This window comes from Misgurnus anguillicaudatus, unplaced genomic scaffold (assembly GCF_027580225.2).
Source record: "Misgurnus anguillicaudatus unplaced genomic scaffold, ASM2758022v2 HiC_scaffold_26, whole genome shotgun sequence".
NCBI classification, from domain to species: domain Eukaryota; kingdom Metazoa; phylum Chordata; class Actinopteri; order Cypriniformes; family Cobitidae; genus Misgurnus; species Misgurnus anguillicaudatus.
This window is the reverse complement of record NW_027395276.1, coordinates 974101-989548: the sequence shown is the minus strand read 5'-3', so window position 1 is coordinate 989548 and position 15448 is coordinate 974101. Positions and strand designations below refer to the sequence as shown.

Sequence of the window (15448 nt, the reverse complement as noted above, 5' to 3'; positions counted from 1 at the left end):
CGTGTGGTTCATTTACATGTTGCTGCTGTTTGGACTGCAGTTCTGACACGCCCACCAAACAAGAGAAAACGTATCTCAAACCCATTTCAACATCAATGCACACTGTTTCCAGGAAACATGACGTTCAACCCGGAAACCGTAGCAAAACATTGCACACTGTTTTGAACTTGAATGTGCCCCAGCTCATTTGCATTTAAAATGATACACCTAAAAACGACATTTTTGCTCACACTTTGCTACTTGCCTAAGTGGCAATTTTCTGTATGAACTTCACTTATGTACTCTAGAGCAGTGGTTCTCAAACTAGGGTCCGGGGCCCCCAGGGGAGCCGCGAGATAGTGCCAGGGGGGCCCCAGTTTTATGACATTTTATAAAATACATTCATTTATCATGAATTCTGTGTAATTAAACCTAAAAAGAAATAAGGCTACTAACCAACAGCATTACTTTGTATAACTTAATATGTTTTGATTAATTAAAATGTAAAATTTTAGAACAGTTTTTTGTCATAAATTTTCATTTTATGGTGTTTCACCAATTATATTTCTATGGCAAAGTTTTTAGTAGTAGTAGTAGTAGTAGTAGTAGTAGTAAAGTAATGGTAACCCAACAGACATGACATGCATGCTGCTGATTCTGTGTAACTGAATCATTAATTGAAAATAATAGTAGTGTGTCATTCAAATAGTGAGGTTATTTATTCTGTGAAATAAACTGATGTCAAACAAGTAGCCCTTATTCAAGGACAAAGGCAGCAAATGTTGTACTGTACATAATGGTTAGAGTGCTGACAAAAAAAACCTGAAAACTACCTTTCTTAATGGATGTTTTAACAAGATGATGGCCCCAAAAAACACCAGTAAGCAAAGACCAACAAGATTAATGTTATCCATTTCAGCAGCAACAAGATAAACATCTTTCATGGAACAAATGTAACTTCCACCAAACTTTAAAGGGTAGTTTATTTCTAGTAATGTAGTGCCAAAAAGTCTAAGCTTAAATCTTTACAAGAAAAACTCAGAAGTTCTCAGAAGAAAAATTACTTTATTCACTCGAGCCAACATAGTGAGACAATTAAACACCCCTCAAAGATCATCTGCACTCCCAACATCTGACTCTTTCTTTATACACTTGACTTCAAAAGTACTCTTATCAGAGATGACGCACACTTTGCTTATTGGTTCTCTTGGCCTTGGCATACCACAGTTACCTTATTGTTTGGTCTTTGTTGCTATAATTGTAGCAAGAACACAGTTGGACTTTATTTTAGAAAAACAAAAGCTAACCGAGAAACGAAAGTTACCCGAGTATATAGCACCAGTGTTATAATCAATAATAAAATCAAATGAAACCCACCAAACAAAAACTACCAAAATAACAAGCAAAATAAACAACAAGTAGATTACCTTAGTTCAAATAATAGCTCAAACAAAAACTACACTGAGCTCCATTACTTTGTAAAATGAATGTTTACAATATTAACTACAGATCAGCTGCCAAACATAGGGGTGATTTATGATCGCCGTCTACCCGTCACCAAAACAATAACAATAACCATAACAATAATGTAATGTTTTAAATGTATATTTATATATATTGGGGTTTTCTTTGTTTATTTGTTTAAATAACTTTATTTTAATATATTTAAAATTCAAATGAGAAATCAAATTTAAATGACTAAACCTAAATTAATAAAGAAGGAAAACGTATTTTGTACAAGTTGGTAAAAGTTTTTTGTATTTTGATAAAAGTTGGTATAGCAAATTGATTCATGAAATGGTTCCTACCGATTGCTGCTTTAATTAATCTAAAAAGTGTTTTGAAGGGAAATGGCATCTAATTAAAGAAACCAAAAAAATATTTACGGTACAATGCAATAATCCATAACAATAAATAAACATAGATAATAAACAACTAATAATAATAATAATAATAATAATAATATAAACTATAATAGAAACGCAGAAGGCATTTCGAAGTGGGACGAGTCCTAACTAAATACGGAAAAGAATATTTCATTATGCAGAAATTATTAAAACATTTAAAAAGTAATTGAACAATTATGAAAAATATTATAAAAAAACGGCTGAAGGTAATTAGCCTAAACTGCTACAAATTCGGGTCATTCTATTGGTGACATTTCAGCACTTGACAAACGGATAGCGACTCGTAAGTAGCACTTAAAACCTAGCTGCGAGTGATCGTTTTAGGTGCATCTTTGGGAAACGCACGTAAATGAACAACGAATGTTCCTTAAGTAGCTCGTAGAAAGCGCTCAATACCAAATGTTTTGATTTCCTAAAGACGAGGAAAGATGGCAATCATGGATCACCACTATGTAAAGGGTGGTTTGGCAGCCAATCTGTAGTTAACATTTCACACATTCATTTTACACAGTAATGGTAGATTAGTGTAGTTTTTGATATGCTTTAGCTATGATTTGAACTAAGGTTATCTACTTGTTGTTTAGTTTGCTTGTTATCAGAAATAAGCTACTCTAAAAAGCACTCTCGCTTTATTGATTCTTTGTGGAGTTTACCGGAAGTTACGTTTGTATCGTGAAAGTCGTTTGTTTATGTTGTTACTGCTGAAACTGTCTATAGCAGATGTCTCCAACCCTGCTCCTGGTGAGCTACCATCCTGCAGACTTCAGTTCCAACACACCTGTCTGTAATTATCAAGCAACCCTGAACACCTTGATTGGCTGATTCAGTTGTGTTTGATTGGGGTTGGAGCTAAAATCTTCAGGACGGTAACTCACCAGGAGCAGGGTTGGAGACCCCCGGGGCCAGTCCAATCCCTGGACCTTAATCCAATAGGAAATTTGTGAGGTAACATCAAAAATACTGTTTCTGAGGCAAACCCAAGAAATACAGAGGAACCGTAATACAGTATGTAGTGCAATTTACCAAATAATTACAAAAAGGCTACAACACAATCAGTTTATTATGCTGTGATTTATTGGTGCTTGTTAACAATTATCATCACATAGCAACATATACTCATTACAATTATTTCTTCAATAATATTGTTAGAAATGTAAAGGCAACAGGTTGCCAATGCAACCAGGCTGTCATTGTGGGCTATAAGTGTGCACACAACCAAAGATCAAACAAATGTGAAGAATTATCTGTGAAGATTAACTTGTTGGACAAAACGTGCAAGTGTCTTTAACTTTTGTTAAACACAGAGCTTATTATTTGCGATAATCTTAAACTATATGGAAAAATGAATGGGCTATTTTGTGAGGGAACTAGCCGCTAACTTCCTGGTTAGCCAACAGAAATACGTTATCCCTCCGGCACTCTTATTATGCAAAGCTTGCATAACAATTCCCCATTAATATTTTATGAATGATTTCTTTGATTAAACAAATCCAGGCTTAATGAGCGCAAGTATGTGGATTCTTTTAAAGTTGTATTACCCTGCATGCATGTCTGCTTATACAAGCATAAATTAACATTTTGTTTGGTCATATGATAGTTTATATAAATTTCCCAAAATTTCCCAAACAATTCACATAATTCCCATTAAGTTTCCAATTTGTATTTTTTCCAAAATTCCCTAGATTATGTTCCCATGGAAAGTTTCCAGGAAATTTACCAGAAACTTTCCACCCCTTTGCAACCCTATTCTGGTTTGCCATCAACTATGATTGCTCAGGAAAGCTTTGAGAGGCAGGTGGACTTTCTCATGAAGGCAAGCATGCGGTACCATGTCCTGAAATCTTTTCCTTATCTTTAAAGTCTTCAAAATGCTATTATTTCAACTATAACAGTTTGTTTAAATGACCTTTGTTTAAATTAAATCTCACATTCATTTTAATTATTTCAGTTGAATTATTAATACACATTATTTAATATGTGTTACACTTTGCCATGAATAATGTATATAGCTATATCCAAGTATTTTCAGAGGATAATGCAACCACCTCTAGGAGGCTTCTGTGCACGCAGACTATTAATCTCTGCCTGCAGACGACTGACCTCCTTACTGAACCCATTCTGGAGCATAACCTGCTGTTCCTGTAGTTTAATACACAAAAACAAAATGAAACTTAATAGCTGACACAGACCCTGAAATGATCAACAAAAACTAACTCAAAAACTCTTTGATCTAACTTCTGGACCAGATCTTACCTTAAGTTTTGCCTCCATCACTCGTTCATTGTCTATCCTCATTCTCTCCTGTTCTTTCTCCATCCTGTCCATGAGTTGTCTCACATGTTCATCATGGGTTCTCTTCTGGTCTTCCATCATCTGCACCTGGAGCCGGTTCTGTTCCTCTAGACCTCTTTGCTGCTGTTCTAAAACTTCATTCTTTAGTCTTTCCACTGTGGAGACAGAGATACAGCATATTATGTACGAAGGCTTAACCAATACAAACATAATATAACCTAAGCAAGCGTTACAAAGATCTATACAGTCAGAAAAAAGGTAAAAAAAATGGTAGCATAGCTGTCACTTCAAGGGTTTTACCTTCTTTCTCATGTTCAGCTGCAGTAAGAGATTCATCAGCTGCTAGAATGATCATTCCAGACTCTTCCTTTTCTTCCCAATACTTACTCAACACTTCTTCACTCTATGGAAAAAAATATTTTAAATTTAAAGTCTGTCAGTTATTTTAGCTTCTTTAAATGTGAAAGCAATACAATATTGTAGTACAATGTAACATTTTAACAATATTGTAGTAGTATTATAATAAAAAAAACGAAATCATAAAATTAAATATATAATTGTTGGATTTCCTCACATTATTACAGGGATTTACGCCGTTCCAACCATTTCATAAATCTGTTTTTTTGTACTGTAATGAACTATGCAGAATTGATGTTTTAAATAGGCCTAGTACTATAGACAAATTTCTGTCAGGGTTTACTTTCATTCCTAACATTTTCTGTAATTAAAAATGAAATACTTTAATTTTTATTTGGCACGAATTTGTAATGTTGTATTACACTGCATTTTAGGACAATTGAATCGACATCATTGAATCAACAAATAGGCTTTACAATAAAAACAGATCCTGACAGAAATATTGTATAATAAATAATGATTATTTGTATTGTAGCCATTATTATGCATGCTGACAAAAGTTATCCAGAGTTTTCCCATTATTTTTTTGATCATGCGTATTTGTTTGTTTGTTAGTTGTCAACTTCTGTGGTGAATTGGTGTGAAATAATTATGGTAAAATATTACATTTAAAAAAATCTATTTTATTTTACATTGCATTAAACTTCACAAGTATTTATTTATTTATTTTGTTAAAATGTCTGAATAAAGGTGCATTTTTACAGTTATGTGGTAATAAATGTAAATACATTATTTATACGTTTTTCTGAGAGTTACGACTTGGACCACGTGACCACTGCAAACTCATGCAGAACCACTTTCAGTATTTTCAGAAGCTCTTTTTCGGCTAGCGTCAACTCTAAAACATCATACTTTACCTTTGTGGTAAGTAACGCACCCAACACAAATAGCCCCATTCACACAGACCTTTGCTCCCAGAAAATACCTAAAAAATTGCCAGACAAGCTTCTGTGTGAAAGCAAACACGTCTCGTAAATCTTCTGGGATCGTTGCCGGAAGGAGGCGTTTCGTGATAACGTGCGCGTCCTCACTACAACAAAAGTTATGGCTCAGCTCTTTAAAACGAGAGATTTACATGCATATCAACGTTCACAACGAGAAATGCCGCAAACTAGATTGAAGCAGTTATCAAAACGGGGGGTTTTAAATGCATAACAATCACGATAAGATATGTCTGAAAACTGGATTACAGCAGAGATCAGGGAGCTCGTCAAATATCCACTCAGAAGCTGAGATCATTCACCAGCATAGAACGGCACGTCGTCTTATCATAAACAAAAATGCACACGAGTGGTTTCTGGAGAGAGAAATAATAAATAATATGCAAACTTCAGATGCTGCGTAGAAGATAGTGCAGGACTTTAAACAGGTCAGATGCTGGCAAATCATTGGCAGTGTGAAATGAAAAAAAAAATCAAACGATCCCGGAAAAATCCAGGGTGCTTTTTTTCGAAATGTCTGTGTGAAAAGGCCTAAAGTGTTGCCCCCTCGACCCAACTCCAACCCATCTCTTACAGGCCATTTCAGATACCCTTGCACCGACACTCACTAATATCATCAACACCTCCCTGCTTACCAGCACATTTCATCCACGTTTAAACAGGGCCTTGTCACAACACTGCTTAAAAAAGCCACACTCAACCCCTCTCTCACAGACAGTTATAGACCTTTCTCACTCCTTCTGTTCAACTTCTCACACTTGAAAGAAGTTTTCAATCAGGTATCTTCCTTTCTATCATTGAACAACCTACTAATGGCAAGCAGTCAGGCTTCACATGCAATCACTCCAACAAAACGCCACTGCCGTCAGGCACAGAAGCATTACGGCTAGCTAAGGCAGAATCGAAATTCCTCGGTTCTGATTCTGCTAGACTTGTCGGCAGCCTTTGACACAGTCAACCATCAGATCCTACTAGCCACCCTATTGTCACTAGAGAGCACAGGTACTACTATTCAATGGTTCAAATCTTATCTCTCCAAGAGATCCTTCAGTGTGTTGTGGAGGGGCACATCGTCCACAACCCATCAGATGGGTCACTGGGGTCCCTCAGGGATCGGTGCTTGGTCCACTCCTTTTCTCCCTCTACACAACATCCTTAGGACCTATCATACAGGCACATGGCTTCTCTTACCATTCCTATGCTGATGGCACCCATATCTCCTAATTTCACCCAGAAGATCCCACCATAGCAGCACACATTATAGCCTGTTTAGCAGACACTTTGGCTTGGATGAAGAAACACCACCTCCAGCTGAACCTAGCGAAGGCGGAGCTGCTGGTATTTCTGGCACAACCCTAGATACAGAATCATATCCATTCAACTGGGAAACACAACCATTACTGCCAATTCCAAAACTGCCAGAAACCTTGGTGTAGTCTTTAATGACGAACTGTCCTTCACTGATTACATTGCAAAGATCATGTTGATTTGCATTATACAATATCAGAAAGATACACCTATTCCATACGAAGCATGCTACACAACTCCTGATCCAGGCCCTGGTAATCTTTAGGCTAGACTACTGCAATGGTGTAAATAATTGAGTTCCTTTAATTAAAAATCCTAAAACTTTTAACATTGAGGCTAAATTAATGGAGTTAATTTATGTGTATGGATTTGATCATACTCAACCTGTATAAATACAGAATAGACATGGAGAAACATACAGTATATTGTAAAGATTTTCACTCTCAATTAAGCATGCTTTGTTCAACAAATGCTAACACGAGAAAACATTGTTTATCTTAAATTAAGGATAAAATTGTATTGTGTACCATTAATTGCGTTGCGGTTTCTGATCTGTAATCCTTGGCCAGCTGTGTAAGTGTGTCTCTATACTGCCTGTATCCTCCAGGTTTCATGTAGTGTCCATTATGCAAGCCGTCTTCCACCGGCTCAAACACACGTTGCAGAACGGACCGACAGACGTTCTTAGATTCTTCCTTATTCTGTTCACAAAATTCTTCATATTGTTTTTGAATACTCATCTGCAGAAAGATATAGAGAAGAGACAGAGAAAATATTCATCTGCTTGTTTGTTTATAGGGCCGTGACAGTGGTTATACGCTTTGCATGCAAGTGTGTGCATGTGTGCATTAATGCATATAGGCTTGTATATAATGCATACATAATATTGAAATAAAAATGTAAGCGAGGTTCAGATATACATTTCTTAAAAAACGTGCATGTTCATATGCACCATCTTTTTCCGCCTGTGGGTGCTCGTCACAACGTCGAGCAATGCTTAGGTTACTTAGCAATAGCAGACGCTCTGGAGCGGCCAAGCGCTTGGAAAACGAACTTCTCACTGAACAAGATTATATTTTTTGATAGTTTGTGACATGCACACCACCGCGGGGCACACTTTGCCACCCCGGTAGTGTGGTGGTTATGACAACCATCACAAATAGCCTATAACACTTATACTTCTGTTCAAGAATGCAAATTAATCTTGATTGTACTCCAAACTTGCTATTGTACACCAACATTTGTTGCACATAGGTTCCCATGACCTCCCGAACACATATTTTGACATGACGAGCCACACACATTAAACACGTATTTTGATTCTGAAGACGCTACCGTCACTTCTGTATAGTGGTGTTATTATATAATTTTATGGGCAAATTCAGACAGATAAAAATTGAATAAAAATAGAGAGTCTATTAAGTTTACCAAGATTTCTAATTATTTTTGGGGGCCATTTTTGCCTTAATTTGAGACAGTATCTCTTTAAGGCAAAGAGAGGACAGGAAAGTACTGGATGGAGACCAAAGGATCGGCAAAGGACCTTGAGCCTGATTCAGGCCGCCAAAAAGTGAACTTTTTGATTCTAGATTGTTTTATGGCGACACAACCTGTAACATTGTTTCCTGTCTTCTCTCTGTTTCCTGTCTCTCTCTATCTGCTCTGTGTTTGCGTGTACAGTATGTTTGCAGGTACCGCAAGCTGCCGTTGGTAAGTTTGATCCGTGTCATTGAATGACTTGCGAATGAAGACTTCAATAGCTTTCTTCTCTGCAAGCTCATGAATATTAGACAGCTGTTTTGGGTCAACTGGAAACTGGATGGACTTGAGCATCTCAGACACGTAGAGCTGAAGAGCTTCATCCACTGCTTTTCCATTATGGATCTTAGCCAGGGAAATCACTGCGTTTTCCAGACATGGTACACTTCCATTGCGAATTGACGCCACATACACTTCGGCCAGATTTCCCAAAACTGCCAAAAAACAAATATACACAATTTTTTTATGCACATGGAAGCTACTCAAAAGAGATGAGGTGCATATTATTTATATGGCATGGGCTTCACTAGACCTTTTTATCAGAACCAGCATTCACTTTTTCAGCAATTTCAGCTACAGTAGCTCATCTGTTGGATCGGACAACACGGGCCAGCCTTCGCTCCCCACGTGCATCAATAAGCCTTGGCCGCCCATGACCCTGTCACAGGTTTACCACTTTTCCTTCATTGGACAACTTTTGATAGGTATGGACCACTGCAAACAACACACAAGAGCTACAATTTTGGAGATGCTCTGACCCAGTCTTCTAGCCATCAAAATTTTGGCCCTTGTAAAAGTCGCTCTGATCCTTAAGCTTGCCCTTTTTTCCTTCCTTGGACCACTTTTTTTCCTGCTTCCAACACATCAACTCACTCGTCTTCAAAGTTGACGTGTAAGAAGCAGGAAAAAAGTGGTCCAAGAAAGGAAAACCAATGAACCGGCGACAGGGTCATGGGTGGCCAAGGCTCATTGATGCACATGGGGAGCGAAGACTGGTCCGTGTGTTCGATCCAACAGACGAGCTACTGTAGCTGAAATTGTGAAAAGGTAAATGCTGGTTCTGCCTCGATGGGTCAGGGCTGTTTTGGTGGCAAAAGGGGACCTACACAATATTAGGTGGTCATAATGTTATGTGTGTATGTATATTTATATATTTTTGAAGTTAGATTCTGACCGGTTCCAGTGATAGTGCGACCTTCCATGATTGTTTTGGACTGTGCACTGCTGTAGATGTATTGACAGAAAACGTTTGCCTCTTGCAGGAACTCTGGATCGAGCTCAGCCTCCTTCAGCTTCTCCATTCTCTTCATGTCCTTCGGTGCAGCAGGTCGAGGAAAGACGAAACACTTTCTCGTCACAAAGAAATTTCGCAGACAGCGGCGGGGCAGATTATACCGCTCAATCTTAAGAGAGTCACCTATAATTAAAAGAAATAACAAACAAGCAGTTATTATAAGTGACACACAAATTTGCTTTATAATTTACACGCAACATTATTTGAAAAAAAAAAAAAGAATAAAGATAAAGTCTGCATCTCAGATGTTTCTCCATTTTCTCAGACTGAGCAACTGGTGCCGCCAATCTACGAAAAGCAAACTGGACATTGTTGTAGCTGTTACCTGGTTTAAGATCCAGAGCTCCCTCTAGATATTGGTCAGCTGTGATTGGTTTATTGTCCTTTTCTAGGTCCAGATAGAAATCACGAACGGTCCAGACAAAGGCTGGAAAAACACTCATATATTGTCCACTTTCATCCATGTTTTCTGCTTTTGCCTTTATACGAATGTGCTCTCTCAGTTCCGTTACGTAACTGTAAGCATGGCGTTTAGGAGAAATTACACTGTTTGCTTGTGAATGAATAGCATGTGTATGTCCAGTTATAAAACACCACAATATAAACATAACTGTAAACTTGAAAATGTATAAACGGATTTACGACTTAAATTACATTCAGAATATTACAAGATTAAGGTAGAAATATTTTATGAAAAAAAGATTAGTTATAGGATAACTATTGAAGTGTTCAGATATCAATGATAATTTTGTCATGATGCACCAAAAAACCAATGACGTTACATTTGTGTTTTAATAATTCATGTGCTCAAAGTCATACAATTAAAAAAATACATTTTGGTTTGTAATTTCCCAGCACACATTTCTTGGTGTGGCCAATGTAGGTACCATATAGGCTTGAAGTATTGGCCCCAAGCAGGTTTGTCCGAGGGTATCAATGCTGGCCCCATCTGACTTAGCCCACATGAACCTGATGTAGAAACTGAAGCCAAGGTGGACTAAACCAATAGCAAGTATTCGTATGGTTGGGTTGAAGAAGTGATGAAGTTAATGAGATAATGAAGACATGAATGAAGTGATGATTGCCCATTAATATAAAACACCTGCTGTTAATAAACAGAATCACTAAAGAAAAGATGAACCAGAGAAAAAAAGAGAGTTTTGTCCAACTCCATTGACTTGTATTAGATGTGCTGTGAGGTACGGTATTACTCCGCGCCGGGAACTTTGTTTGTATTCTTGCAATTGGCAAATGCGGATTAGCGCCACCAACTGGGCTGGAGTGTCTATTATTCAAGCTCTCAACGGAAGAATATACGGGTGTGAGCGTTTACAACGAATGCTAAAACACCTGTTGGAAAGCATCTTTTGCAGCGATTTTTGTGTGAGCATATCAGTGAACACCCCTGACCACTCGGTGAGTTTCACATCTTTGTAAACGAAAGTTTAATGCATTTTAGGAAGGATTGTTCCTGTGCACCTATACACCCATTGTAGAGGTGGGAGGTGAAACAACAAATACCCGAAAATTCTCGGGGCAGCCGCATATGTCGAAATTTCAGTCAAAACCGTTCTATTTCATCATAAACAATCTGAAAACAGGGCTTTAAGTGTAAAATACTGAACTTTTCCTTTAACTTTATTACTTCTTCAACCCAACCACACCCATACTTGGCATTGGTTTAGTCCACATTGGCTTCAGTTTCTACATCAGGTTCATGTGGGCCAAGTCAGATGGGACCAGCGGACAAACCCACTTAGGGTCCAAACTTTAAGCCCATGTGGTGCCTACATTGGCCCCACCAAGAAATGTTGGCTTGGTTGCACATGGATCATAAGAAACAAATTTAGTAATATTGTAAAAGTAATACAGACTTTATGAGATTATGGTATAGAATTATATATAAGGAGGATACTGTAGTTTTTCCAGTGCCATATTATCTATGACTCCCAAGCTGTTGTACACGAGGGTGCTGCTGAGCAGAAGAGCCAGACAGAAGATCCAAGTGTCATGTTTCTCATCTCCCTGAAACATTCAGATGAAGTCAGCTGTTGCATGGGGCGGTTTCCCAGACAGGACTTAACCATAGTCCCTGACTAAAATGGACGTCTTGACAGTCTTTACTGAAATCAACTCAGGGACATATATTAAAATATATAATTCAATGTCATTGTTGAATTATATATTACTACACTTCTACAACAACAAAAACATGATACATTTTTGTAAGGGATGAATTAAAGCAATGTATGTCCAAATTACAGGCATACGTACATTCAGAACAGTCGCATTCTTGCATATGTGATATTACTTAAATGTAATATAAAGATCATCTTGAAACCTGTGCCAAAACAATGATGTAAGATGTAGTTGTGAATGCTGTGTTGCCATATATGATGATGATGATGATGGTTTCCTCACCTTGTCCACATCTCCAAGTCCTTCAGTGTCCAGCAGTACCAGAGTGTGTCCTGCTTTAGAGGGATGAGGGACACACCACATCCAGATGCCTTTGGTCTTCGACTCAATAGTGCTACCGAGAGCAAAGCCTGAGACCACAGCAAAATAAAATATAAATTTAGAATTAAAAGGTTTTACCAATCAGCATATAATATCAAAGTATCGCGAGAGCACACTGCTTCATATGGTGTAGAATCGCTCTCGCGGTACTCTGACTGCGCACCTATGCTGCGCACTCAGCAGTGCTTCAAGTCAAAGGAAACGCAACTTCCAACATCTGGATATTTTCCTCCTATACTTTCACATTTTTCCATACGCAAGACTTTGCTTATGTTTTCTCTGACCTGACTGTTGTCCTGCAAGCCGGTTCATGAGGTAAGATTTGCCCGTCCGGTAAAGTCCCACCACAGACACGACCACAACCGGCTCCGTTATCCCGTCCAGAATGGCTTTAGCCTCTTTCTTCACACACAACATCCCCTTTGCATCAGTGTCGATCAAACACACTGGAGCTGACATCACCATCTTACGTGACATCTTAATAAGACACGAGAAAGTACAAAACCTAAAAGAAAAATAAAGCGCATAAAGCTACGACATTAAATATTGGAACCTTTTACAGATCAAACAATTTTAAGAAATACATAACGAAACAAAATAATCAGTATTTTTAGTCACTCTGATGTGAAAAGCCCTGTGTCCGTTAACGGAGTATTTCTCTTTAAAGTTGCTGCTGTATGCTGCTCGAGTCCTGGCTCACGATTGTCTGCTCGATGTTTTTTTCTATGGTAGCCTATCACGTGTTTTTTTTCTTGTCGAAAGTGAAAGTGGACCTTGGTGCTGTTTCAAGGAAACCACGGGGTATATTGTACTCTCATAATACCTGACAAGAATTGCAGGCATTAGGTGAAAGGCTAAGTTTGTTTATAAAGAAAAACACATCACAGCTAACAAACCTAATGAATAACGAGATAACGAAGTGATGATTAAGTGATGAACACCTGCTGATAACAAACACAATCACTGAAGAAAATTGAACGACACAACTGACTTACAGTAGCCAACTGCAGATAACAGTTTAACACATTTAATCTGATTATGTCTGTATGTATGTCTTGTTTTAGCACGAGCTCGCAGTTTGAGCTTTCACAGCTTTTACCCGACTATGAAGACTTGTACTTTTTTCCTTTTTTATATTTGGTTTTAACGTCGTTGATTTAATGAAAACACGTTGAAACCACATGCAACACTCATTGTAACCTACATCAGTGGATCCCAAAGTTTTTCAGCGTGCGGCCCCTCTTGTGTATGGTGCATTCCTTCGCGGCCCCCCAAAGAAAATTTGTGACAAAAAACGGTTCTAAACTCAACATTTTACTAAAACACATTAAATTATACAAAAAAAGTAGTGCTTTTGGTTAGTAGCCTTATTTTTATGTTTAATTACACAGAATTCATGATAAATTAATGTATTTTATAAAATGTCATAAAACTGGGGCCCCCCTGGCACCATCTCGCGGCCCCCCTGGGGCCTCGCCCCCCAGTTTGAAACCCCCTGACCTACATTACAATATATGCCGCGTTATATTTCGTGTTCTGAAATTGATGACGTGTAATGGTTGTTGTGAAATATAACTGGTTAATACTATGGTATCTTTTATATTTTTTATGAGAAATATTTTATTTCCCACTCACACAAAGCGAAATCTGTTGCTTGGCATTTAACTTTGAGCAGGTATTACTTATTCTAACAGCAACCTTACACACCAACTAAAGTTTGAAAAATTGCATCAAGAAAAACCTGACCTTTAACCTTCTTTCTGAAATGAGGCCCCTGATGCTGAAATGCGGACCAAATACGACCACCTGCTGTCTGTGTGCATTTATTCATTTCATCTTAGACTTTTTTATCACGTTAACCTCGCTGTAGGGTTTTATTGCAACCATTTGACGTCACGTATAAAGTTTTGTTCAAGTTTATTAAAATTATGATTTTTGTACTGTTTTTATTTTCACATTCATATTTCCAATCCCAGTTTTAATCTATTGCAGTTTTTTTATTCGCTTTGGCACTATTTTCACAAGTAAGGTGTACATTTTCGAAACCCTTAGTACAAAAATCCAAATCCAAAATCACACTTCACTTGTAACACAGCTAGATATTCTTTCAAAACGTGATGTAATGCTTTCAGTAAGTTGCACATGTTTTCAGTCCACATAATCATTGTTTCAAAAATAAGATTTTTGTAATATGTAATGAGAACATTTGGTTCACTTAAACAACAGTATAATCTTCTTTCAGTTTAGTACTTTTAACAATCAGTTCATTCAACAGCAAACAATGCAACATACATGTTTCAACTAACCCTAACCCTAGTACTATAAAAGACAGATTACACCATTTCACATTAGGCAATACACTTACATTACCCAACATTTACATAATCTATAATTTCCAAAATATCCATTCTATGTGTAATCAAGTGAAGGATCAATAAAGACATCCTCTACAATCATTTGGGCAAATAGTTTTTATTTTTCAGATATAATTGTAACATAGGTATACTTTCTATAATGTAACTAAATGAGAAAAAAGTATAACATTTAGTGCACACATTACATCAAGACTGTCTTAAGCATTTGGCCGTAGATTTATAAACACTGACCTAAAGTAAACAGGGAACCTGGATAAATACGACATCAGCATTAATATTAACATTAGCATTAGTGATCATGTCTATGCACATCTGTATTTAGATGTAGGACTCACAAGACATTTTCTGTACATTCCTAAGAGGAACAGGAAAAGGAACTCTTTAGATCAATCACACCGGTCACTGGGACTTTTCAGTGTTGCAAACTATATCTCATTGAAAGTCACTAAAATCTTGCTGAAATGTTTACAGTAAGAATCAGATAAATTCCAGTTTTTCCTCTGTTTGGTCTGGTCACACGTACAGTACGTACTCATTGACCTTAACTCGGTGGAGTATTTTTCCATTTTCTTTGTTTCACTCCAACTTAATTTTAATAAACTGTTACTGTATTCAAATTACTAAGCCAGTTTAGTTGGATATAGTTTAGGATTAATTTGTGCCAATCCTTGGTTTGGGTACCATGAAAGTAGCTTGGTTTTAAAAAGTGTCCATTGCCGTAGTAACTTACACTACATGGCTAACCTACTCAATGGCAGCTTATGTTCTAGATAAAAAATACAACCAATCAGCTGTGAGCAAAATGACATGTGAGTTACATGACTAATTCACAGTTCACAGTTTGTTTTTTGTAATTGTGTGTACATTTACGCACAA

At 37.4% G+C, this 15448-nt stretch overlaps 1 protein-coding gene across 2 annotated transcripts; it reads right to left on the bottom strand.

The window, feature by feature from the left end:
• Window positions 1–2938: 2938 nt before the first annotated feature.
• On the bottom strand, window positions 2939–12959 carry LOC129443136 (guanylate-binding protein 2). Of its 2 annotated transcripts, none has more exons than XM_055203562.2 (11): window positions 12816–12959; window positions 12482–12702; window positions 12099–12226; window positions 11593–11702; window positions 10003–10193; window positions 9558–9800; window positions 8540–8817; window positions 7372–7584; window positions 4479–4581; window positions 4140–4333; window positions 2939–4025 (listed from the first exon to the last, which is right to left on the bottom strand). In XM_055203562.2, exons 2-11 carry the CDS (start codon window positions 12672–12674, stop codon window positions 3912–3914), a joined length of 1767 nt encoding a protein of 588 aa, XP_055059537.2. In that variant the 5' UTR covers window positions 12675–12702; window positions 12816–12959; the 3' UTR covers window positions 2939–3911. The 2 variants fall into 2 exon arrangements, with proteins under 2 accessions (XP_055059537.2, XP_055059538.2); XM_055203563.2 differs by having other exon boundaries at window positions 12482–12703; window positions 12787–12955.
• Window positions 12960–15448: the final 2489 nt, after the last annotated feature.

Excerpts from the sequence above, each read along its gene's own strand:
- LOC129443136 (XM_055203562.2), bottom strand. The coding sequence starts at position 12,674 with ATGTCACGTAAGATGGTGATGTCAGCTCCAGTGTGTTTGATCGACACT. Across the intron at positions 7,585-8,539 it reads CTTACCAACGGCAGCTTGCG|ATGAGTATTCAAAAACAATA; the intron begins GTACCTGCAAAC and ends ATCTTTCTGCAG. Across the intron at positions 4,026-4,139 it reads TGATGGAGGCAAAACTTAAG|GAACAGCAGGTTATGCTCCA; the intron begins GTAAGATCTGGT and ends ATTAAACTACAG.